Raw genomic sequence first — 26,425 nt, 5'->3', positions numbered from 1 at the left:
TACACTTTGAAGCTCAAATTTGGCAGATAATTAAATTCTAGATTCCCCCCTCTTTTTTTTTGCTTTGCAGCTGCAAGATTTTTAGATCTGTACCAAAACACTTGCTCTAGGGTTCAGTACAGTCCGTCAAACAGTGTTCAATCTTAGTGTGTTTTAACACAAGCATCTATCGAGTATCTAAATTAAAATTTACTAAACAAAATCTTAAAATTTAATGCTGCTGTTCACTTGACAAATTTGTCAAATAAAAAGCTTATGTTTGTGTAGAAATAATTCTTCCCCAACCCTTCCAAGACTGCAGCTAAGTTATACGCTGTATCTATGTCTTTTCTCCTCAATAAGCAGATGCAATTCTATTTTGTTACCTCTGTAAGAACTGTGGTGTCATATGAAGGCTGATACTTTTCTTTTTCATGTGCAGTTCGCTTTTCCATCTTTTCTCTGTCTGTCTTCTGTTTCCTGTCTGCTCCTTTTGGCTAAAAACGAACAGTTACATGAACAAGAAAGCAGGTGGAAAACGGTTTTGTAATTGAAATCTGATCTCAGAAGTCAAGCAGTAATATAAAGATGTCCCCCATCTTTATAAGAGCTTCTGAGAGACTTATTAAGGATCTGTTTTCTACTGTTACCTTAAAAACTTTGATTTGACAACTGGCTGAATGCAGATGATCTGTATATTCTCCATTTTCAGTCTGTTTAAAAGTGTCGACCTGAATCCGAAAAGGAACTCCTTTCTCTCCTCCATGTTTACGAGGGGTAAATTCAGTGCTGATGCAATGTACCTGAAAAAAACCAACCACCAAACAAAAAGGACCCTCAGAAGTATTCTAGACATGAATTTTATTATGTGTTACCAATATTATGTACATTTTCTAAGGACAAGTAACAAATTACCCAGCCTATCTGACGATCAAGCTGCCTAACTAACGTTTCGTTCCTTTTCTTGCCCACATGCAAATGAAGCCAAAAACATTATATTTGAGCTGACAGGGAAGAGGGGAAACAAGCGTGTCACCAAAACGTCTCCAAAAAGCAGAATTCTTTATAGATTCTTATTAAATGAGAACTTGCTGGATCTAAAGAAAAATGTATGTGGATGACAACTATATCTATCATGAATATAGCAAAAACTTTTTCAAGATACTGTTGTCCAATGCATTATAGCTAGAATAAACTTCTGAGTTACTTGTAATAAATATTACCAAAGCTATAGAAGGTCACTGACTGGAATAGTTTTTAATCTCATGTGAAATCAGCATATTTTCAAACATGCCCAACTTCCTATAAAAGTCAGCAGACTTTTTAATTAGTATGTAATGGCCTCAAGTGCTGCATCAGCCTGAAGACTGGGTTTATAAGCTAGAAATACCCCTAAAAATTATCTAAAGAGAAAATCAGTGTAACAGAAAGAGTTATGAAGAATCTCACTGGACAGTGCTCCCAATTTTTTTTGCTTCCTTATGGAATTTTAAGCGAGCCAAGCACCATGGACAATAGCATACCTTGCACTCTCAATGACTACAATACTATCTTTTTATTTCCTATGGCCGTCAACAACGGAGAACCATAGACTGGAATTTGAAGCTTTAAGTGTAATCAGTGCCACTATGCTGTGTTCTGTAGCCTTTAGAATAAGTGAACTATACTTGCATAATAAGAATCAGTTCCATTTTCACTCAGTCTGTTATCACTTCTTCTAAGGAAGTGCATAAACAAAAATATTCAATAGTTTATCTCACACTTCTTCAAGGAGACTACATTTTAGTACTTGTGTAATTCTTACTAGAAAAAATGTCTTCAGTTGCACCAGATCAAAGTTAATTTACTGACAATGTGGAACTTAACCTATTTTGGCAGCCTCAGTAAGAAACGCTGCTACCTCAAACTTTATACCTTTTCTTCATAATAAAAACAGATCTGAGACAAAAGCAAGCTAAAAATTCCAATGCAAAACTGAACATTCTATCTAAATAATTTCCAAAGAAAGCATGTTCAATTGCCCTAAATATCAAATACATAAATAATAAAAATCCTACTACAAGGAAGCCTACTGACGTAGTAAGAAACACCTTTGAATGTCTGATTTAAAACTCTTTGTAGCATGTTAATTTTCATTTTGTACCCTCAAGCCAAGCCTCTACTGAAGCTCATCTCTAGGAGAGTGGGCCTCTCAACTAAAAAAATATAGTAGTGACAGTTATTTAGAGGGATATAAATTAATTCTAATACTTCGTATAACTAAATATTTTAATCATGGCAGCTTTCTGCAAAGAGCTTTTTGAAAATTTTTTATTTAAATTGTTTTTAAAAGATGCTTTTATAAACTCAAATCAAGTTGAAAAACCTAACTAGGAGTCCTTATAGAACTAACAGTTGCTATAAACCTGTGTTTTTTACAAAGCTGGTATTTAACGTCTATCCCACAAATAAGAAACCAAGAAGCTTCATAGTGCAAATATACTACTGTTTGTGACCTGAAAGGCACCAAACACAAACATCCAGTCAAGTAAAGTTTCAAACCTGAATAAAAGCAGATGTACATTTTGTTGGATCCCACAAAAATTCAACTGCATTGAGCTGGCTTGGATTTGTCTTGATATCAATGACTCCAACAGACATTGGAATATCTACATTAAAATAAGTAGTGTATATTTTAAAATACTCATATTCTAAGCAAACACTAGAAATAAATTTTAATATAACGTTACCATCAGCAAACACAGGTAGGGTGAAAAAAGGTGGGCTTTGGTGGCCTGACCATAAGCCCTTAAACAGTTTCTCAGGACTGATCTTAAGAAACTTAGTAGACTCAACATACAAAGTGCTCAGGGTTTGGGGCTGTTTTTCGATTTCCCTCATCCCCCCACCCCCCCAGCTTATGCAACAAAAATTATGAAGTAGCGCAAAATAAAGAAACCATGTTGGTGTCATTTTCACAATTTACTAGAGTAAGTTAGTTTTGTCTGTGTTCTTCTAATTGGTGTAACATTTAGTAATCAAAATGTGAGGTTGCAGAGTTGCTATCTTACTTCTGTAGCACTTAAAAGGTTTTAAAGGAATGTGAAAGTAGTAAGAACTACTATGTTCAAAATACACACTATGACAAAGCAGCACACAAAAAACTGGTCTGTTTTTTCACCAGCTCTAGCATAAATGTGACCATGATCAATTTAATTTTGGAAATTAAACTTCATACAGTGGCAACAGATAGAAACAATTATACCTAAGTCGAGAAGTCTGTCCCCAGGGCGGTTCCATTTCCAACCTTCTAGCTGCTGGTGTTCTGTATATTGCAACCTTCTGTCATGGAACACAACTCTTATAATACTCTAACAAAGAAGAAAACAAGCATCTGATGAGACACAAATTTACTGTATGTTTAGAAACAGCCCGAAGACAAAGCACTAGACCATTCCAAAATAGCCACAGCACTGATAAACACGTATTTACAGCAAAAAATCTGGCAACCATCAGTATCCCAAAATATTTCAGAACACAGAAATAGAACTGAGCAGCAGGAGATATTTGAAAATGTGGTAAAAATGCAAAAGAGAATTACATCTGATTGCATATTCTAAATGTCACTATGAATTACACGCAGTGAACTGAGCAACACTGGCAGCATAGTATCAACACTGTGCAGGCAACACAAACTTATTTTAGAAAACAAACACAAAAGACTTCATTTATTCTGAAAATTGGTGAATATAGTTTGACCATTTTTTTCACTGGGAATTTTGTGAATTTTTGTAGAAAATTTTAAGAAATAAAATTAATAGAAAAATCCCTTCCTAGTATTTACAAACATATTTACAACAAGTCTATGATTTTAATTTATAGTAAGAAGTAATAAGCGACTTCCAAACTATTCCAACTGTTCTAGCTGAAATATTAATCTAAAAATACTACGATACGATTAACTTTATTCAGCGAGAAGCAATTAGCCAACAATATCTACTTTTGTGACCAGTTCTGCTACGGCTGGGCTATTAGTCATATTAAAGAAAGGTTTCTATTCTGCACATACGAAGTAATTTTGTTATACAGAGGGGAACAAAATTGTACACATGAATTGCTACCAAACAAAACGTAGACAAACTTTAAATTTAAAGTCTCATTTTTTCCCATTAGTCTACAGTCTTACTTGTATTAACAGCGGATAAAAGTGTTCAAAAAAACCCAAGACCTTTTAAACGAAGTGCTTCCTCCAGATACACTGCATTTCCTTAGTTTTATTTCAAAGATAACAGAAAGCACATGTGCGTGTGTGCGCACACACATACGAACATACTGCTCCTTTTTCACTGCAAACTGGCAAGTCTGGAACTTGGAAATATCTGCAGCCACCTTCAGCAACATGAAATACCTTCTTTGTTGAAGTACTGGGATTCCAGTGTGTAAGTGTCCAAAATGGAAAATCTGTTGATGTGGCATGACAATGCCTTACTATGATAAAATTGACTTATTTAAACTTTTACACTGCTTTGTCCTATTTTACCTACCAAATGTCTCATCACCAATATACGAACCTATAAAACTAGGTTTAGAGAGATTCCCCAAAGCTACAAGGAAAGAGCACCTAAGGGGGCAAAATAGTCAACATGCTTATTACAGCAAGTCAACATGCCAAGTTGTAAAAGATTTAATTACGGAACTCAAAAATCACAGTTTTATGCTTGTGCTTAACAGTTCCTGAAATTATCTCCAAACAAGCATCCCACAGACAAATAAGAACAAGGCATAGGACTACACAAGCCAGCCAAAGTTCACAAATTACATATCCCAAAGTGACAGGTAAAGACTCAGCCTCCCACAGGCACACTGTTCTGCTGTACTGATCAGCATCACTGTCAAAGTGACTTTAATGGAAGTTTTTCCCTTCTTTCCCAGTACCTGAATAAGATTTTTCAGAGAATTTGATAAAATCGTTAGATGCTTATAAGAAAAATCCAAACCGTTCCCCTTCGCCAGTTCTTTTAATAATTTGCACCATGAATTGGACCTTTTTCAGTCTGCCTCATTTTTATACTTCATGCAATACCTCAGATCCACAGTACCTTCTGCTAACATTAATGCACAAGGAGACAAATCTGGAATTAGGAAAAGGAGCTCAGCTGTGGAACAAACTGCTCAATGAGCAGCAAAGTTAGAGATCTGTTTTCCTATGGATGTATCTCCAGTATCCCACTGTTGCAAAAACCACAGGTTGGCTCCATGTGTCTTCCATAACACCTGTTAAGAAACATGCTCATAATACCTCCACTTCTTTCTAAACGATCCTCTAGCTTCCTTCCATATCTCCTAATCACTTGAAATAGACAATGAAATGGCTCAGAAGATGTTGGATACAAATCTATAGACAACCAAGTATCTTAAACTTTGCATAAAATAATTTGGTCTTCAGTACACACAAGTGCTCTATGTACTGGGTATTGATATTCATACTTTTTTTTTTTAAAATATCACTGGTCCACACTCATTCTGAACAAGTATCTAGTGACAGCAGAAAAAAAAAATCCATAAAATGTACAGTCTTTAGATTGGATTTCTCTCACCTAACTTTAGATACCTAAATTTGAGATCACTGTTACCACAGCTTCCTTTTACTCAGCAGGAAGACATGGGCACATTGAGTGGAGATTCATCTCATCTTAAATCAGATCAGACTGCAGACCTCATAAAGGGTACATGAAGTGATTAGTTCACCTTTAGCTATCTAAATAACCCATTCATAAATGGGGAAATGCATACATGTATATTCTTTTAATTTGTATTAAACTTGAAACAACAAAACTAGTCATTAGGTTACACTGCGCCTATTTCTTTACTGGTCAGATGAGCTGGTCCACCTCCCTCCATGAATAAGAGTACAATAAAAGGTTAAGAATTACTCTTTTCATATGCAACAAACAGAGGTTTGTTAGTAACACTATCTAGAGAACTTCAATTCACCTTCACCAGTTTTCCATTGATCTCTGGTATGTCTCCAGCTTTCCGATTATCTAGCATCCGTATTTCATAGGACTGACCTTTAAAGAGAAAAAAGTTTGTATCAGTAGAAGCTATTTTGTGTGTAATGCACCTGAATTAGCTTTTGGTTCACAGTACACAAGAATACCGGTACCTGAAACTTCTGTTTAAGAGATTTTTGTAACAAGGTTCACTTCACAGCACAGGAATTAGTGCAACAAAGTGAAACTTTTTGGTCCCTTTAAAACTTCGGATACTTTCAAAGTTTAAGTATTTCATTTTACATGCAGTGCAAGTACTTGTTTCTCTTATTCTTTTCCTGAAGAAAAACTCACCTTTGAAGCTGAATTCCTGTATTTCTGAAACTGATGAAAGGCAACATACTAAGAACCATAGACTGGTCTTCTGAAACAAACTCTTGCAAAGAGTTTTTATACTCTTCATAAAAAATACATACTATTCTCCCATGTTTAATTTTGCCCATGTACCTGTTGCCTTTGTATCATTTGTAGGCTTTGTATAATTTCAGAAATAAGCCTTTAAAAGAGCTCTTTACTGGTTATTTCAAACAGGTATTAGTGAACCTATCTTTCCAGTGAATTTGACAAATTTATGCTTCCAAAGAGAGAAAGCCAGAAGTAATTTATTTGAACTACAGGGATTTTTTTCTTCTAAGGTGAGCAGCACATATTCATTTGTAAAAATGAATTTTTAAAATATAAGACAAAATAGATTATTAAAATATAGGCCAAAATAGATTTCAGGATGTTCACCAAGATCAAGTGCAGTAAATTCATTACCTTTTACACTACCCTCCAAACTACCTTTATGCTCTAGCGTTTACTACATTGAAAGACATTTATTGGCTTGCCCTACAAGGTAAAGGTTCAGCTGTCATACTGCTGTGAATAAGTAAAATGATTTCTTTTACTGCTCTATAGACTGATGTTCCCCCAACTGTGGACTGTCTGGCATTTTTCTGCTGTAACACAATTAGTACATTTATGTATACACTCTACATATGTACAGGTTTTCTTTACCCCAGCATTTGATCATTGATGACATAAATCTCTATAAAAATTAAATTTACCTAGTGCAGCTGAGTAAAGCAACAGATCATTTCTCCTCCTATATTTAACAGGAGGGATTTTTTTTTTTCGTGTTAATGAGAATTGCTCAATTACCAGTGTTATTTTGTTCACGTGGACATATAACGTATGTAAGTCCATCTGCACTTATACACAGCATCAGGGTTTTTTTTTTAATCTAGCACTATCAATAAAACTTTTGCAAGTATTTCTCTGTTCTCTTTCACCATTACTTTGAAAGGCGGGAGGAAGGAAAAAAAAAACATTTTGATTGCTTGCTCAACAAGTGTTGCTAACCTTTTACAGGTACAAAATAACATTAACACTGAAGATTTGATGAAAGTAAAAATGAAAGAATGCCAGGCTCAAAAATGCAAAAATAGCATGAGGAGTTTTCGAAACGAAGGGACAGATAAGTTTTATTCTGGATTTTTGGACATATAGCTGCTCTGAAAGCATAAAAAGCACCACAGCATTGACTGTAGTCATCTCTACAGGAGAGGCATACATGCTACGTTCCCTGCTGTTTCCTGGAGAGCCGCCACAGGAGCAAGGCAACACAATGTGCTAGGAACTTCAACTGCCCGCTGCTTAACACTGAAACTAGTACCCACCTTCACAAAAAACACAGAATCACAGAATGGTTGAGGTTGGAAGGGACCTCTGGAAGTCATCTTGTCCAACCTCCCTGCTCAAGCAGGGCCACCTACAGCCAGTTGCCCAGGACCAAGTCCAGCCCACACTTCATTAGCTTCTCTATGAGGATCTTACGGGAGAAAATAGCAAAAGCCTTACTGAAGACAATGACTTGTAGACAATATCCACTGCTCTCCCCTTATCTACCAAGCCAGCCATTTCATCGTAGAAGTTTATCAAGTTGGTCAAGCATGACTTCCCCTTAGTGAATCCATGCTGACTACTCCTGATGACCTTCTCGTCCTTCATGTGCCTGGAAATGGTTCCCAGGATTAGTTACTCCATTACCTTCCCAGGGATGGAGGTAAGGCTGACCAGCCTGTAGTTCCTTGGGTCCTCCTTTTTGCCCTTTTTGAAGATCAGAGCAATGTTTGCTTTCCTCCAGTCCTCAAGCACCTCTCCTAGTCACCACGATCATTCAAAGACTATCGAGAGTGGCCTTGCAATGACATCTACCAGCTCCCTCAGCACTCGTGGGTGCATCCCATCAGGGCCCACGGATTTACGTATGGCCTGTTTGCTTAAGTATTCCCTGACCTGCTCCTCTTCCACCAAGGGTACATATTCCTTGCTCCAGAATTTCCCCTGATCTCTAGGGCCTGGGATTCCTGAAGGCCAGTATTGCTAGTAAGGACTGAGGCGAAGAACGCATTCAGTACCTGAGCTTTTCCCATGCCCTGCCCCATTCAGCAGGGGCCTCACTAGGCCTCCATAGTCCTCCTTTTGCCACTTATATACTTACAGAAGCCCATCTTGTTGTCTTTGACATTCCTTGCCAGATTCAATTCGTTGGGCTTTAGCTTCCCTGACTGCATCTCTGCATGCTCAGACACTCTCTGTATTTCTCCCAAGCTACCTGTCCCTGCTTCCACCTTCTGTATGCCTCCTTTTTGTATTTGAGTTTTGCCAGGAGCTCCTTCCTCACCCATGCAGGCTTCCTGGCATTTTTGCCTGACTTCCTGCTCAGTGGGATCCACTGCCTTGAGGTTGGAGGAAGTGATCATTGAATGTTAACCAGCTTTCTTGGGCCCTCTTCCCCAAGGGCCTTATCCCATGGGACTCTACCAAGATGATCATTGCAGAGGCCAAAGTCTGCTCTCCTGAAGTCCAGTGATGTGATCTTGCTTTCTGCCCTGCTTCTTCCTCTCAGGATCCTGAACTCCACTATCTCATGGTCACGGCAGCCAAAGCTGCCTTCAACCTTCACATCCCCAATGAGCCCTTCCTTGTTGTATAAGGTATAGCAGAGCACCTCTCCTCATTGGCTCCTCTATCACTTGGGTCAGGAAGTTGTCACTGATGCCCTCCTGGAACCTCCTGGATTGCACATGCCCTGCTATGTTGTCCCTCCAGCAGACATCAGGGTGGCTGAAGTCCCCCCTGTGGTCTACGAGGACCACAGCCTGTGAACGTGAGGCTACTTTTCTAGCTCTTTGTAGAAGGCCTCATCTAGTCAGGTGGCCTATAGCAGACACCCACGACAATATCACCTGTATTGTTCTGCTTTTTAATCCTTACCCATAAGGTCTCAGTTGGCTCATCATCCATCCCTAGGCAGAGCTCCAGGCATTCCAGCTGTTTTCCCACATAAAGAGCAACTTCCCCTTCCTTATCTTCTTGCCCTGCCTTTCCTAAAGAGCCAGTATCCCTCCATTGCAACATTCTACTTATGCAAGCCACCTCATCATGTCTCCATGATCCCAGCAAGATTATAGCCCTACAAATGCACACAGATGTCTAATTCCTCATGTTTACTTCCCACGCTCCTTGGATTAATGTACATAAACCTCAGAGAGGCACCCCACCATGCTGATTTCCCAGAAAGGCTTTGGGGGTTTCCCCATAATGGTGCTTTATCGGCACTTCCCTGCTTACATCCAAATGCTGGAGGAGACCCTGTTGAAGTCTCCTTTTGTTGATTTTGTGTTCCCTTCCAGGCACATCACTCCAGGCCCTTTGCTCTCTCACAGTGCTGCTGGTAACTCTTTCCCTTCCCTGTCGTTCCTTCTTCAAAGCCCTCCTTACAGGTCAGCTATCCTGCTAGCAAAGGCACCTTTGCTCCTCGCCCTTACTGAGGTGGATCCCATCTCTCCCAAGCAGTTCTTTCCATTCACAGAACTATAAGTCCAGCTGCACTGTGTAAACCAACCTAAAGAATGCTTCCCCTTTAAAAGCAATTCTCTTCCATACCACTTCTGCTATTCGATATACACCTAGCTGAACAGCAGTCAACTCAAAACACTGTCCTACTACTCTGATATGCATTCTCAATGGACTCATTTAGCAGATTTTACAGTTAATAAAAAACCTGCAAACCCCTGAACAACCAACCATCATCACTCCAAGATTTGAACTTCTAGAATCAGCTTCAGCTGAAAACCTAATCACTTCAAATATTCCATTAGCTCACAGAATCATAGAATATCTCAAGTTGGAAGGGACCCATAAGGATCGAGTCCAACTACCTGCTCCTCACAGGACTACCTAAAACCAAATCATATGACTAAGAGCATCATCCAGACACTCCTGGAACACTGAACGACGCTCTTAGCTATTCCAATTAAAATACTTACTGACAGAGGGTAAAGTCAGGGCTTGCTTAAGTATTGCCTTAGGAAACATCAGCATAGCTTAACAGACAGGGCAAATGTTCCCGCTGCTTCTGGTATTCCCAATCCAGTAAACTAAGACAACTGCTGATGAAATTAAAGAGGGTATTTGCTCTCTATGGTACTCTCTATTCACAAGCCTCTTGAAAATTATTTAAGGCAAGACACTGCCTGATGACGGGGCCAAACTATAAACCAGATAACTGAAGTGACCAGGATTAAAATTACTCTTTTTCTAGAGGACTTAACCCAACTCATCACACAAACAAACATATTAGTACAATTCAATGTTGCAAACTGATCCTTATTTTAAGCTGGCTTCGGTATGAAAGATGTAATCTCTCAAAACTATCCCAAGTTGTTTTGTTTTTTTTTTAACATATATACATATACATATACTAGCAGCCAATAGAGAAATTTTTAGGAAAAAGTCTTAACCTAGGCAGCAAATGTACTGTCTTTCTGTCTGAAGTATTAGCACAGAAAGGAAGTTGGCCAACTGTTTTTTTTCCCATATTTATTGAGAAAAAAGGTATACCAATGCCTTCATTTTTCAACATCAGGAAAAGTTACCTAGGACACTGAAAACCAGCAAAACTTCTTTGCAAAAGAAGTCTTTATATTAGAAGAGCTTTTCAAGGGCAGATGAAACATTTACAGTCATTTCAGACACTGTCACTTAAATGGCAAGCTCTTCTCAAAGGCGAGATAGCAAACGCTTTCTTTCTTCAGCTTGCCGCCTTGTACGGGTTCCCCAGGCCACTGAGCTGACCTTCAAGCCTTCTGTTTGGCCAAAGAGGCTGGATCCTGGCACTGAAGAAAACAAAATTTATTTCTACAGAGTTTAAAGTTTATAAAACTTTGAAGTTTTTTAAACAGTGCAAAGCATCTTGCTGGTCCAGCATACTGCTGCAATTGTAGTGTTTTCTGCTGAAGAGAGCACTTGGTACAAAAAGTGATAATAAATAAAGTAAACCTAACTAAGCAAATGGCTGAACTATGAGATCACATGTTTGTAAGAAATTGCAAATCACCTAAAGAACTACCATTATTCTCCTTAGTAGAAGAGTCAAATAACGTTTAAAGCATATTTAGAAAGACTGGATACTGCAAAATGAAACACTTAGCAACTTTATTCACATGGAAAGCTGAAAATGATGCTTTGTCATCATGTCAGTATCAAATTACACACAATCTGCTCTCACAGATTTTAGGGCCCCAGTACACAGTTAAACACTTCCAGGTATGAAATGCATCACTAGAAGTTCACACTACTAGAAACATTTCAACTTGAGCAAAAAGAATGCCTTATCAAGAAAACACACACGTAAAATATACAAATTCTATAACCTAGTAAAGCAATTAGTAAGTTAAATAGCTCACGAAGACCAAGGAAAATTCACCAACACATATTTTAAACTATGTCCTCTTAACTGCAGACTGAAGTAGTACACTGCTCAGAGAAGCACAGGAGCTAAGAAGATTAATTGTACAACAACATGGTAGGATATGGAAAATAAATGGTGAACATAATTTTTTTTTAATTGTTTTTATTTTTCATACAAACTGTGCTGCAGGACTGTGTTTTCCAATTACAGTGCTGTCTATTGAGAGATTTTGGGTTGAAGTCCACAAAGAAAAGAAAAAGCAAAACTAAATCTAAAAACATTCCTAGATCTTAGAGCATTTAGAGTTGGGGGATGGGGTGGGAGTGTACAAAGCCATCGATATGGTCCAAAACAAATGATAAATGGTTTTATTTGAGTTCAGAATACTAGCTGACTAAACTTAGGACACCAATGTCGTTTCCAGAGGTGAGGGAGGTTTTAACACATGGCAATGACTACATTCAGGTTATTTTACCCAGCAGTCAGTACGCTCTGTAGAAGGAAAACCGAATTTTCATGCAAATCAACCACAGGCTATGAGGAAAAAAACGCAAGACTCATGTGACGTATCTATCTAGTTAATTTCTGATAAATGTAGACAGGCAATAGTGAAATACACACAAACTCCAAAGGTAGCTGCACTAGCGTTTATGTTTCAAACATAATACTGTTCTGGGCAGATATGTATAGCTAATTTGAGAACGATTACACTGTCCTCTGTGGTACAACACTTTTTGTTTAGGGACTGACATTTTAACATTTATTATGTCTTTTTGGGGGTGTTTGTGTGTACCTTACGCAAATATCATCCAATTAACTTGCTATTATCAATCACGTCTAAACAGGAATGCAAAATTAGTCTTGTATTTTGAGCTATTACTACCTGAAGTTTGTCTCTGAAAAGCTCTATCGGATTGATTTTATTTGGGGAGGTGGGGGATGGAGAGAGGTTACACACAGAGCAGAAAAAACCAAAACAAAACCAGAAAAAAACCCCAAAATACCCAGGGGAAGTAATAACAGACTATAGCTATGAGTCTGTGAGTTGGACAAAACACAACTACGAGTAAGGTATCCAACCTCATTTTTGACATGCATTTATTTTGGATGTACCCACATGTATCAAAACATGAAATATAATTCCAGTTTTAGACTTGCACATAGACTTGCACAAGCTACATTCACTATAGTTATGCCTGCAACATATGTATACCAACCTTGATTCAAGTATGTAAGAGTTTCATCATATAATTTTACTGCTGGAGATGTTGCAGCACACATAACATACTGGAAGGGTGGATGTTTGGTCTCATTTTCTTGTGGAAGGCTGGAATCTTCCTGTTTGAAAATGGGCAGTGCCAAAACATCACTGAAAAGAACAAACAAATAACTTTGTGAGACTGCTGGCCCTGTTTTGCCTGAAGTTAAAGAAAAAACGTTATCTGTGACTTAAAAAACCACAGTGGAATACGTACAGAATTGCATCACTGAGTTTATGAGTGAAACTAACATGAGCAGTATCCAAAATGTTTTCCACCAAAATTTTAGGCTAGGATACATAAACAATGCTCTGGGACCTAAGCAGACAATAAATAAAGTTGTGCTGATCCTCTGAAAATTTAATTTTCGGTTCTTGTCTCCACAGAAGAAAATCAGCTTACTCTTTAACTATTCACCTGTCAACAGAGGCAAGCTTGCCTAACACACATGCAGCTGAGTGCAATGCATTTACTTTCTTCTTTGAAATAATATATTCCCCAAAGTTACTTACACTGTGAAAATCTTTCTCCCCATTTAGTATAATTATATCTAACCTATTGATTCTGTTGACATTGAAGATTTTTCAATCTTAACATTTTAGGCTTTAGCACACTGAATAGCACAAAAATGATTAAGCACCAGATTCACAAAATATATGTTATAGAAAGTATACGGCAAGATTCACTTCACTTATAGATGTAAGACCACCAGAAAAACTTTGGAACTGCAAAGTTTCTGAAGAGTAAAGAGCAATCCATGCTGTCCACAGGTAGTGGTAAGAGAGACAGCTTCACCACAACCAGCAAACACATCTTCTGCTTTCTACAGAATTAAATATTCTGTATTAGCAATATATTCATTTTCCTTGTATACAGTAATACTTCATAAATAAAACTTCAAAGAGATCAGTGAGTTCTGCTCAAAGATAGTGTTTTTCTAGCACTGAATTTTTGTTCATGATGAAATTCTTATCTGCAGATCCACGAAACTTCTTTGAAAATTAGTTTCTAAACTGAAGTAAGATTTCTCACACCACCCTCACCTGTTGATTCAGTTTTTAATCTACAAGTATCTTTTATTTCTCTTGCATTGATCACAATCATAGATTTAATATATTTTGTAAAAGAATTATAAATGTCTTATCTGTATTGCACTATTATTTACACTTTGTACCCTAAAATTTTTGAAGTAAAATTACTTTTTGTTGTTCCTCATTTCTGTGAGAGCCTGCTTTATTTAAAGAGAACTCTGTAATTCCTCCTGAATTCCAGCTCATATCTGGAGAATCAAAGAGTATCAATATCATAATCAATTTAAAAAGTGAAAGTCAATATTTTTGTGTCAGGGAAGATTATAGTATAGACTTGGTCTACGCAAGTATTAGTCATGAGGAGTGCCGCTGGGGCACCCCAACTTTTCTTTCAGAGCATGTGCCAGCCACATCATACTGCACTTCCCTGGCTACCTGGAAGAAGCTATATTGACCTGAAAGAGGAAATACTTATGAATGCTGAAAAAGTCTAAGAAGTTTGTCTATATCTTGTAGAGACTGTACAGTCTCTCCCAAAAATAACAGCTAGAATTAAAAAAAAAAAACAAAAAAAGATACCCATACACGTTCCTTTCTACTAGGAAGAAACCACAGGAGATGCTACAAACAGGCATGAAAGCAGGACAAGGCACGATACTATCCAAAAAAGCAGTACAAGCCTGCTGAACCATACCTTAGCTACTTCTGATGCCAGCTCCCCAAACCAGAACCCAGAGGAGGCTGTATTCCTTCACTAGTCACAAAGGAAGCTAACGTGAAACACCCACTTAAGAGAAGTGGACACTCTTGAAACAGTTTATTATATAGACAAAAGGAGCATCATACCCAGAGGCAGACAGTAAATTTCATAGATCGGTGGACTGCTACTTGAGGATGACTCAGAAGAAACAACTAGATGCTTCATGCCGTGATTTCAGTCAAAAGGGCAGCATGAGCAGAGGGCAGCCCAACACAAGAGGGAGCACCGCGACAAGCAGAGAGAAGCATCGTCCCAAGACAGGACTTCTACACTAGGACTTCTACACCATGCTCGTCACACACTTTGGCACATAAAACGTTAATGTTTTTATGAAGAGGAACTTTAAAATGAGAAGAACATGGAAACAGTAACAATGCTTAAAATACACACATATGAGTCGAAGTGCAACAAAGGCGGCATGCAAAGTATCTCACCAAACAAATAACCTGTAATTCTTGACTAAGTTCTGCAGCACTTGCTTTCACATAACACGCAAGATTAAAAAGAGAAGTCTTTTGTGTCTTTATGAAAAATATCTTTCAAGCCTTCATTTTCCACCCACAATTTAACAATAAAAATGCATCTGGTCTGGCTTAAGAATGTGTGCCATGGTTAATGAACTAGTTAAATTAACAGACAAGGCATTGGAAGCCAACAAATACAAGTGGAAGACAAATTTAGCCAGCTTTAAACCTGCTTTTGCTAATACTTACAAAAGTGGTAATGACTAACTGCCACTGCGGAAGAAAAAAAAGACTCCAACTCCTCAACCCTACAATTTAGTTGTAAAGAGAGCATAATGTGCATTCTTAAATGCCACCATTCAAAAAAAATGCTCCAGCAAACGGCACGAGACAAATGTTAAGAATCTTCATTTATTTTCCCAGATAAAACCATACATTTTTCTTATAAAAGAAAGTCTTCTGGGTACTAGTACATTCCAAAGGACAAGAGAAGCCAATGCAATTTAAAACTCCTCCGTATACCATCTTTAAATAAATACCATTTACATAACATTTTGATTTGTTCACTCATAAAGAATGAAATATCAGTGTTTTCACATTTAAACGTACACTTGTTCCCACCTAAAAACAGATAAAAGCTGTAGGCAATTAAAAAGAGTCAATAAGGTATGAATAAAGTATTTCAAATTAAGTTTTTAAAGTGTCAGTGATGAGGAAACGTTAACTGACTTAGAACCAACTATTAATTCCACTTAAGTGACCTATCTTTTCTGACTTTCAACAAGGAAGTTGCTATGAAGCAACTGGTCTATCCTTCAGTCACCGTTGTACAGCAACAGAGGATGACCAGTTTTATTTGATACCCATGAGCCTGCGGTTCAGCAACGTAAAAGGTCGTCTGGGCAGTGCTGGCATAAAGAATTTCTGCCACATGAGCTGCTCCCTCCCTACCCTTCCCCTCTACAAAATATTTTTCTGGGCTATGTTGGGAACTTTATCAGTTAATAGCACAGCCCAACACATAGCTACACAACTGGTAAAAGCGTGGTAAAAGCAGGTGATAAAAACCTTACTGTAGAGAAAGCCCCATCCTACCAAACATAACTTGAGGGCAAGCACAATGAGTGAAGTCCATTTCCCCCCTTGTGATTGGCAGTAACAGGGATATAGGAATGAGGGAAGAAATTGCTAATGTCTACGTTTATCTAGGAAATCATTAGGAACATGCAGTTTGGAGAAACACAGGAATAAAAGGAGGATTCCTCCTAGTTCTCTGAGGCCATGTTGTTTATCCTTACATTAGTTCAAATAGGGACCATCTACATTTCACAGTGGCAAGCATTTTCTACCAAATAAAATTCATTGCTCACACAGCAGAGCTGAAGAAAAGATGCCAGGTGTACTCACAATTCAGAGTAAGAAACCAACGGGAAACAGAAATTCAGTATTTTGAATAGTCATCTTTACTTACACTGAAGGATAGTATCTTGTAAGTGATAAACTGCATATAATATATGCTGTCATGTAGATCACGTTCCTAAAAACTACGGAGATCCTACATGACAGTCTTTTTACCACCTCTAATTTTATATTGATTCTATTATAAGACCCAACAAAAAAAACCAGGAGAGCAAGTCAGCCTTCTCAGTTCTCGTTTTTCTTCCTCAGACCCCAGATATAATTTCTGCGTTTATAATGAGCCAACGGCCTGGCAGTGCAAATTATCTGCCCCCCAGTAAATCACTGGCAGCCTCCATGTTTACATATACTTCAGCGTCCTTCAGTCATTTTCCTACTCACTGGAGTGAAGTTTGATTTGTGCTGGCCCAATGCAGATTAGTGACAGGCACTTTTACTGACAGCTTTGCTCCGGTTATTTAACATGGCTAAGTACCTATTTCCTAAACTGAAGCACCCACTGGCAGAGTTGCCCAGATGGAGGAAGAGTAAGTTTTCCAAAATAGCTACTGTTGAAATGATTTCAGGCTACAGGAGAAAAGAGCTTTAAGAGACTGATTCTGTTCTTTTTCTGTCACTGATAACTTTTGAGCTTGTGAAGTAAAACACTAATTTACTTCACTTGTCTCATCTAAGTGAACTTTGGACTATTACAAGCAAGCTGAGGTATAAACAAATGACAATGTTTTGAAGGAGAAGTAGCACCTTTTGTTAAAGTTCTTGATATCATTTGAAAAAGCTGATCTATCAAAGTTTACTCTCGTGATGGAAGGAAGTCTTGAGACCAAATTTTTGAAACTATTAGCTCCAGTAGGAAAAGTCTTATCTCGGTCCCTCACAATTTGTTATCTAAAGCATTCAACTGAAAGCATTCTTTCTTCCTAGAGAGAGGAGAAAATTTTCCCAGAAAAACAAACAGAAACAGTCCTCATTACACACCAAATGCAAGCAGTAAACACATCTCCGACACCCCATCTTAGCTAGCTATGCTACAGAAGAAGTGCATAAATGACACTTCACCATGCAAAAGTAGGAAGGCTTAGAAGCAGCAGCAAGGTGCATGTTAACACTTGAACCAAAGCATCCAGTGGGATGGATCATGTGTGATAAGCTATCCTATGTTATGTAGCCTACATGAGCATAGTACAAAAAGACCAAGAAAAATGTAAGTTATCCCGATACTTGTGAAATGTGTTTGGCAGCCACAAAATCACCTTCCTTCCAAATTCAAACCCTCTTTTCAACACTTTCTCTGAAACATTTAAAAAAAAAAAAAACCACAACCCTGCCTAATAATAATAGGGTCATAAAATAAATGAAAACCCTCCTCCTGTTCTTACAAAAACAGGAACTAGTATGTCACCAAGATTCAAAGTGACATTCCATCAATCATCTGCCTTATCTGTCTTCTGGATTGTATACTTTTGGGTGTGAGTACTAAAAGCATCCAAGAGCATGCAGGTCTTTTGAAACTTTAAAGCATGGTTTACAAGGACAAATACCTTGAGAAATATGTTTCTCAAGCGGTATTTGAATTAGAGTTATGATCTCAAAGCCAAGCTCTGCACTGTTAAGAGGTCTGAACAAGCCATAGGAAAATGTAAGGGAATGGGAGAGCTGATACTTCCTAACGCTTTCCCTGCGTCCACAAAAGCAAGTCTGATGTGAGAGGAGACCCCTGGAAGTAGTTGCTGGGAAACACCCTTCTCTGAAGCAGTTGTCAAGAAGTGCAACATGAATGAGAAAACAGGTGCAAATGTAATGCTGTTCCCCCGAATCTTACAACCCATCATACAGAAACTCAGCTGGTTAAAGGCCTCAACTTATGGGGTGTCCGGCACAAAATGCAAAAAACAACCGATCAAAGAAAGAAGAAAAATCCCACCACAAAAACCTGTGTCTTCCTAACTCTTGAAGCTACCAAGGAAAACCTGTAAGAATAGTATTTGTTCACAATTACAAATCCCCCGTTCTCCACCCACTCCTCCGACACAGAGAGGTCAGGCAGCTGCTCTAATTTGCAGCAGCTACAGTACAGATTGCTCCTAAGTGGGAGTAAGGCATAAAGTGTAAATGAGGGTAAACTTGCTGCCCTGGTCTCAATCCCACACGTCCATCCACCATGAGAGGTGACAGGGGAACAGAGAAGATAGTTATGCAACTTGAAGTGTCTTTTCCTTAAGAATTAAACGGGCCTCCTTGACCTTTTGAAACGTATTCATACATTCAACTGGGAAGAAGAAGAAGAAGGAAAAAAAACCCAAACAAAACCAATGTCAGTGATCTAGAACATGAGGTTTATCTTCAACATGTTTCATCTGTGGTAATAAAGTGAGGATGTTTAGGTTTGTGGATTTTCTTTTTCCTCAGATGTCTATTTCCTGACAGGTATCTACACATTTGTGTGCCTGCACAAAGAATCAAGCTCCAATTCTAATCAGTACATAAAATTTTATTTTACAGAGTCTAGATGTCAGTGAAAATTATTTTTTCTAGAGTGCAATACATAAAAATAGAACAGACCATTGCAACAGAAGCTTTTTAATGTATTCTGCAGAAAATATTGTATACATCTTAAAAAAAAAAAGAAAAAAATTTCAGGATACCTTAAGTAAGCACTCTTCTTAAAAAAACCCAACATAAGTAGCAGAGTCTCAAAAGAGTGGGAGGCGTTAGGGGAAGCATAAACAGTCATTTTGTCTGTCAGAAAGTAACAGCAGCCACAAGGAAAACAGGGCCTGAATGAGATAACTCCATTTTTTCTATTTTTGCACAGCAACTATAAAGTTAAGACAGTAACTGTCATGACCCAATCATATTCATCAGAAGCCAAACAAAGGATGTCAAGGACTCGAAAGCTGTTAGAAGACAACACCCTCCTCCTCTTCTCCACCTGAAAACAAAGCTCTAAGTTGTAAGACAATGGTCCCCCAAATCTTAATGGTTACTTTAGCCTAAACTTTGGAGGAGAGTTGATACACAAAGTTCCCTCACGATCCAAGGCTCTCCACAGCACAGTAAGGAAACAAGACTGACTGCAGTAGGTTTCTGTGCAGCAGCCAGCTCCATTCTCCAAAGACACTCTGAATGTTTGGGAGATGCAGCAGAGTCCAAATGACTTGATTCTCCAAAAATGGAGGATTGTCTGGATGTATTTTCATACAGTCTTTTGTATAGACTTCCCCATTTCAGAACCAAGAGTCATCTTTTTTAATTTAGTTTAATAAACTTCAGGTTTTAATCTAGAAACATATACCAAAATAGCTTATCCTGAAATAATCATCAAGTTCCCCAGTGACAGGCTTCAATTTTAGCACTACAAATACCATTGGAATTGCAAGCATTTAAATAAATCCATACACTAAGCTTGCAAATTACACATAAAAATTCACTCATTAAGGTACCTGTCCTTATATTAATGCTCATTTAACTTAATTTAAATCAATTAATTAATCAAATAATTCATTACGTGAAAAATGGAATTCTGCTAGAGAAACGGCAGGCAGTTCCTGAAATTTATCTTTTCAATGAAATAGCCTCCATTTTTTAACAGTTCATAGCAATGATCAGCGGTCCCAAAAATTACACATTTCTTGCTGTGTTACGATGGATATTATGACGGATTTGTAAGAAATCACTATGAGAGTCTTAAATCTATACAACTGAAGTTAACAGTAATACTCAAAACTCACTATCGCTAAAGGTACCATGTTTTTATACAGTTTCCCAAAGGGGGCAGTATTTGACACATCTGACAGTAATTATTATCAACTGAACTGAATTTTGTGTTTTTAGGCAGTTTCTTATTGCATGAGAAGATGTTAGAACAGACATCAGAAAAACTGAGTTTCAAGATTTTAAGGAAATTTTGAGAACTATTTAAAACCATGTGAATCTGCAGAAAAATTTTGTCCAGTTAGCTTCCTTTTAAAAAAACTACAGTTACTGGTCAATTGACATGAGCAGTTTTCTTAATAAGAATAAACACAGGAGTAATTCCATTATATTCTACTTCAGGGCACTGACTGATCATCAACTCGAGGAAGCATCAACTACATTATGTACAACCCTAATAGGTAAAAGGGTTACGTGCAGGTCTTCCTAACAAAATGCAGGGGCATATAGCTTGGGGAGTTATATGCCCCAGAATTCTCCTCTAGACAATATTTCTTTTTCTTCTGTCATCTTTTTTTGTAAGGAAGTGACAAGTAATTAGCTTCTACTGACACACAGAACAGTGACACCATAATATCTTCACTCTTCATGCTATGCCACTTCTATTAGTTTCCCCCTCTCACATCACTTAACAGGCCATGATTTCCCTAAAGTAGAAATCTAACCAATACATAAAGTAACTAACATACTTGCTGAAATCACTCTGAATCCAGCAAACGCTAATTGCAATTAGGTGATCTCTTTAACTATGTGTTCAGAGATTAAAATTACAAACAGTACTAGCGTGTTCCAAAAATACTTGCATCTCATCACAAATATAAAGTTTACAACAAAATTTAAGACTAATGTATAGCTTGGCTTGTGCAATATTACTTTTTAAGAGCTCTTTTTAACTGCTACAACTCTTTTTATGGTAATTCAAAACATCCTAATAGGCAGGTATATGTAACTAAAAATCCACTTAGGATTGCTACCCACCATAAAAGGATGATACGAGCAGAAGAAACAATCTACGCAACAACAGTAAAGATTAAAATTCTTGAAGTTTCAAGAAACTAAACAGTGTGCATTACTGGGAGGAGACATTAAGTCTACAGAAAGAAAGGGAAATCTTTAAAAAGCCATCCCAGTCAAAAGTCAAGACTTCTAATCATAAGAAATCCTAGAAAGAACTGGATCATAATAGAGAAGGAAGAATGGTTCTTGAACAGGAGTGCATGCATTATCCATGGTGTTTGCACGAGGAAAAGATAACCAGAAACCGAATGCTGAGAAGCCATCCAGGCAACTGCCATACAGTTGCCCACAAAAACTGGCACACTGCTTCGTGGAATGAATGTTCACTTGACAAAGACAGAAATGGGACAGAAGTGGAATAAAATCCAGACAAGCTGAATATAAAATCAGGAGTATTCTCATGAAAAGTATTCTCTGAACTGGCAAGTTCTCAAAGTTATTTTCGATTAAAAAATAATTAAAAAAAAAAATCAAACCCCACAGGAAACAAAAACCCTATCAAATACATATCCCACCATAAACCTGCTGAGCTCACAATCCCAAATACTAGCAACAGAGTCCTCATTTCTATTCAGCTGAAACCCTTATTTGTAACTTTGAACAAAGATACTGCAGTTTCAACACTTCACCTGGGAAATACTGCTTTAAAACTTATATAATAGCTGAAACTTGTCGTGGCCTCCAAGTTTCAGGTAACCCTGAGAGAGAACGCATCTTCCATACAGGCTAGGCCATCAAAACTATCAAATGCCACTGTTTTACTTCTCCAGACCCTCAAAATACTGACTAATCCTGTCGAAAACCTTAGACTAAAACATCTCCCAGTATCTCAAAAGCAGTTTCCCTTTTTCTGGCTAATAAGTCACTCAGGAATCCACATGTTCTGCCCCTAACTAAGATAAAATGTACTTATTTCAAACAAGTACAGTTTTATCTTAACTTTGAAAAAGCACACCCAAACACTTTTACTGTAAAACAATCAAAAGGTAAAGAAACTGCCAAGTTAATTAAGAACAGAAAGAGCTACACGGCAGGAAAAGAAGAAAAGGAGGAAAAAAAAAGGGGGAAATGTCACTAAATACTACACAGAAATACTAAAGAATAAACAGACTGATTAAAGTACAACCATACTACTACCCTATTAACTACCACAACGTTTACTTACTCGAGAAAGAAGATTTTTTAAACATTAGAGAAAACAGCCATTGTTTATTATGAACCAGAATTATATTTGCCGATCATCTTCTGAAACACGGGGTCCAGTTACGTAGCCAAAGGACAGAGAACTGTCATTTTTACGGTAGAGATCGCAAAAGCATCCCAGGCTAAGCAGCCGCCCGCCCTTTCAGAAAGGCCATCTACTCGCAAAACGCGAGGGCAGGGCGGGAGACCCGCCGGGGCAGCCCCTTCTCGCCACGCGGAGCACAGGGCAGCCGGTACCGGAGGAGAGGCGGCGGCAGCAGCTATCAGGGGACACCGGGCCGGCCCCCGCCACGTGCTCGCTCCTCGGGAAGACCCTCCGGGAGCCGGAGGAATATAAAAAGAGGGAGGAACGGGGGGGGAAGTCCCAGCTCCTTCTCGCGCTCCTTGCCTGGCGGCCCGGGCAGGGCACGGCGGCCCGAGGCGGCCGGTCAGGACGCGGCACCCACCGCTCCCTGCTGGGCGATGAGTTACCTCATGCTGTAGGCACCGGCTCCCAGCTCCTGCCCGATGCCGGAGAGGCTGGCGTCGAAGTCGTGCACCAGTCCGGACTCGATCACTTCATCCATCTTCAGCACCCACGCCATCTTCCGCCGCCGCCCGCGCTCCCGCGCCGCCGCGGGAGGAGCCGGACGGGGAGGAGCCGCTCAGCCCCGGAGCTGCCGCCGCTGCTCCGCCGGGAGGCGGCGTCTCGGCGGGCGGCGCCGGGAGAGAGTGAGGGGCTGAAGGGGGGGGGACGCGCGCAGGGCGGGGGGGGAAGGGGGAGTCCGCGTTCAGCCCCGGGGGGGCCCTTTCCCCGCGGCGCGACCAGGGCGCGGGGTCGCTCTCAGCATCCTGCGCTCGCCCGGCCGCCGCGGGGGGCTGGGGACCGGGCGGCCGCCTCCTCCTCCTCCGCCGCGCCCTTCCCCGCCGCCTCCGATCGGACGCTGCCCAGGGCCGCCGCTGCTTCTGCCACCGCCCGAGCTCCGACCCTGCCCAGCGGCGCCTCCCGCCGCATCATTCACAGGGGAAAGGCTGCGGCGGCAGCAGCGCGGGCACCCGCCGCCAGCTACAGCCCCGCCGGGGAGCCGACGCCTCGCGCGGCTGTAACGGCCGCCCCTGGGGGGGCTCCCCGCTGCCGCCGCGGGAGCCGCGCGCCGCTCCGGCGTGCCCCCGCTCGCGCGCAGCCCCGCCGCTCACGCCAACATGGCGACTACTTCCACCCCCGAGTGGCTGCCGGGGCAGGGCCTTCCCGCGTTCGGGGCCGCCGATTGGCTGGCCCCCACCGAAGGGCCCAATCAGAGGAGGGCGGGGAGGGGTGAGTGGGAAGCGCAGCCAATGAGTGGGCACTTCCTCACGCCAGGCGACGTCACCGGGTGACAGGCCCCGGAGCCCCGCCCCAGGGCCGGAGGGCCCGTCGTGCACTGCTGCGGCGCGCTGCCTTCCTGCCCCCGCCTCCGCGGCAGCGCGGCATGCTGGGAGCGCCCTCCCCGGAAACGGAAGGGCGGGAGGCGGGCAGGAAGTGGCGTCAGGGCGCTGCGAGCCCGCCGGGCGAGGCGGTGCGGCCGCCGCCGCCGTTACGGCCCCTCCGCCGCGGGCTGGGCTGCGCAGCGGCCTGTAACGGCCCGGTTTCTTCCCCCGCCTTCGGGGCTGTAAGTGCTGGTCCGGGGCGGTTGCCCCAGCGCTACCCGCCTCCTCGGGAGCGGTCACGGAAGCGGGAGCTTGCGTAACGCGCCGCGTGCTTTGTCACAGCCTCCGGGCACGCGCTCGGAGGCGGAGAGGTGGGTGCCGTCCCCGCCTTGCCCTTAGCCAGGCAGAGGGCGATGCCTGGGAGCCCTTCAGGCACTAGGGAGGCCGAGGTAATGGGGCCCACGCCTGTCCTCTCTCCTTCAGCCCTGGGCCCCCCTTCAGCGCTTACGTAAGGCAAATTTTTTACACCGCAGCAAGGCCCGTTCTTACTCTCGGAAGAGAGTAAGAGTCATAGCAAGGGAAGTGGCTGACGTCTGCCTTGTCTGGACCTCAGTTTTCCAAAGAACACTTAAGAACCTGCCCTGAAGAACCCAAACCGTTTTGCAGTCTAAAAGACCAATTATCGGTCTTCAATACTATGGGGAGATAGATAAAAGAAAAAGACAAAGCAGTACCTGGAAGGAAGAAAAATACTTGTGTTTTATGTCTAGTATGCTACCTAACATACACTATAAATACACTACTTAATGTGAGGAACAAAATCTGAACACCTCTGCATCCTGGACTCAAAGTTTTCGGCTTATTAAAACAAAAGTGTTCACAAATGTGAACATAGCACCTGCAGGCAGGACTAACTCAGAAATGACTGGAACTGGGAGGAACACACACTCAAGTCAGAGCCCTTTTATCAGCTAATTGCCAGAAGGAAGCTGCTGTAAATGGACATACAACAAACACAGCTAATGTCATCTTCAGGTTAAACTGCATCCATCTGTGGTAAGGTGGAAAGTGCACTACCTATAAGGAATTTTCTTTCCTTAGAATTCATTTCCTGTTTCTTTCTGGCCTTTGACTTGTTTCTTGGCCCGTTTTACAGCATCGTAAGTCCGTTTTGTACGTTTTGAGATGTATTAACATTGCCTTTCTCTCCTTTAACAGGCCAAACCAAGTTAAATCCAGATGTAGTCAAGTAGCATCAAATTTGTCTTTCTGGAATATGAATTTATTTTTTGTAAAAATTACTAAAGTAGCTTGATTTTGTGCTGTTATTAAAATTGATTATTCTGTATTCTCCAAGGACAGGATCCAAGAGGCAGCTAAGCTTTTAATAAATAATTCTTACTGATTATAATGATCAGGCAGTTGGAGAAGCATAGGAGAGATGCAAGGAAGAACTGGAACTGCCAGTGGTTTAGATTTTAATCCTGTCACCTCTGGTCATAAAATACTTAGTCCAGTGCAGGGGTGCTCATAGGGTAAGTAACCCACAACTTCATGTAAAGAAGGGTTCTCAAAAAACCTCAAATGTTATTCATTCAGAGGATTGTGAAATAATTTTATGAGAAGTTTCATTAAAATGATACACCCAGTGAGCAAACTACAGAGAAGTGTTGAGACTGTAAAATGTATTTTGATCACATAGTTACATGCTTTAAGTACAATTGCACAAGTTTTTCAAAAGATACAAGTCAGGAAAGCCCTAACTTCATTAATGATTAACAAAATACTAGCTGTTGTTCAAAATGTACATACGACCTCCTTGAAGCTAGAGAGAAGCACACGGACCACTTTTTATGATTTTTAAAGGCAATTTGTAAGTTAAGATTCGACTGCCAGCTTTTCCAGAAAATGGTACTGGTATTTTTGCTGCTGTAATTGATGTAAGAGTTCTCTGCCTGTCTGTGGACAGATGAACAATTCATCTGCATATAAGAGGAAACTTAAAAAAGGGAAATTTATGAAGAGGGCATGGGCTTATGGACAAGTCACTAGCATAGGCACTAACTACCAAGTTACAGCTTTTAGTGAGAAGAATTGAAATTACCACAGGCAAAATACCTCTTCTAAGCCTGATAGTCAAAAACAATATCCTGAATTCATTAATTTATTATTATGACGGAAATACTTGTTAGCACTTCCAAAGATGGGTAACAACCCAAATGGTGGCATTAATTAATTTCAGTGACTGTTATGGCATGTTTATGGTCCAGTTAATAAATGAGCAGGCATTATTCAGCATACAACAGTAGTGGCTACAAAGTTAGCTTAAACTCCTATCATTGTAGAATTACAGAGTTTTAACTGAGAACTCAAACCTTACCCTATGTGGACATTTGCGGACCCAAAGTGGACTTTATACAA

General features: G+C 40.2%; 1 protein-coding gene across 8 annotated transcripts in view; it reads right to left on the bottom strand.

Moving 5' to 3' along the window:
- UBP1 (upstream binding protein 1) overlaps positions 1-23,832 on the bottom strand; it is a 41,942-nt gene extending 18,110 nt beyond the window's left edge. For 6 of the 8 annotated variants that reach the window (XR_012672582.1, XM_075143149.1, XM_075143152.1 and 3 more), the window contains exons 1-7: positions 23,090-23,831; positions 12,969-13,120; positions 5,953-6,029; positions 3,224-3,329; positions 2,521-2,627; positions 630-782; positions 366-476 (exon numbers count right to left, since the gene is read on the bottom strand). Coding sequence is in view for 7 of the 8 variants with exons in the window: in XM_075143149.1 (XP_074999250.1) it covers positions 366-476; positions 630-782; positions 2,521-2,627; positions 3,224-3,329; positions 5,953-6,029; positions 12,969-13,120; positions 23,090-23,202 (819 nt within the window). In the remaining variant the exon portion in view is untranslated. Of the gene's footprint in view, positions 1-365; positions 477-629; positions 783-2,520; positions 2,628-3,223; positions 3,330-5,952; positions 6,030-12,968; positions 13,121-23,089 lie in introns of all 8 variants that reach the window. The other 2 variants (XM_075143148.1, XM_075143153.1) reach the window with 2 other exon arrangements.
- Between the last annotated feature and the right edge of the window lie 2,593 nt (positions 23,833-26,425).

This window comes from Calonectris borealis, chromosome 2, assembly GCF_964195595.1.
Source record: "Calonectris borealis chromosome 2, bCalBor7.hap1.2, whole genome shotgun sequence".
Classification (NCBI taxonomy): domain Eukaryota; kingdom Metazoa; phylum Chordata; class Aves; order Procellariiformes; family Procellariidae; genus Calonectris; species Calonectris borealis.
This window is presented reverse-complemented; position numbering and strand designations above follow the sequence as displayed.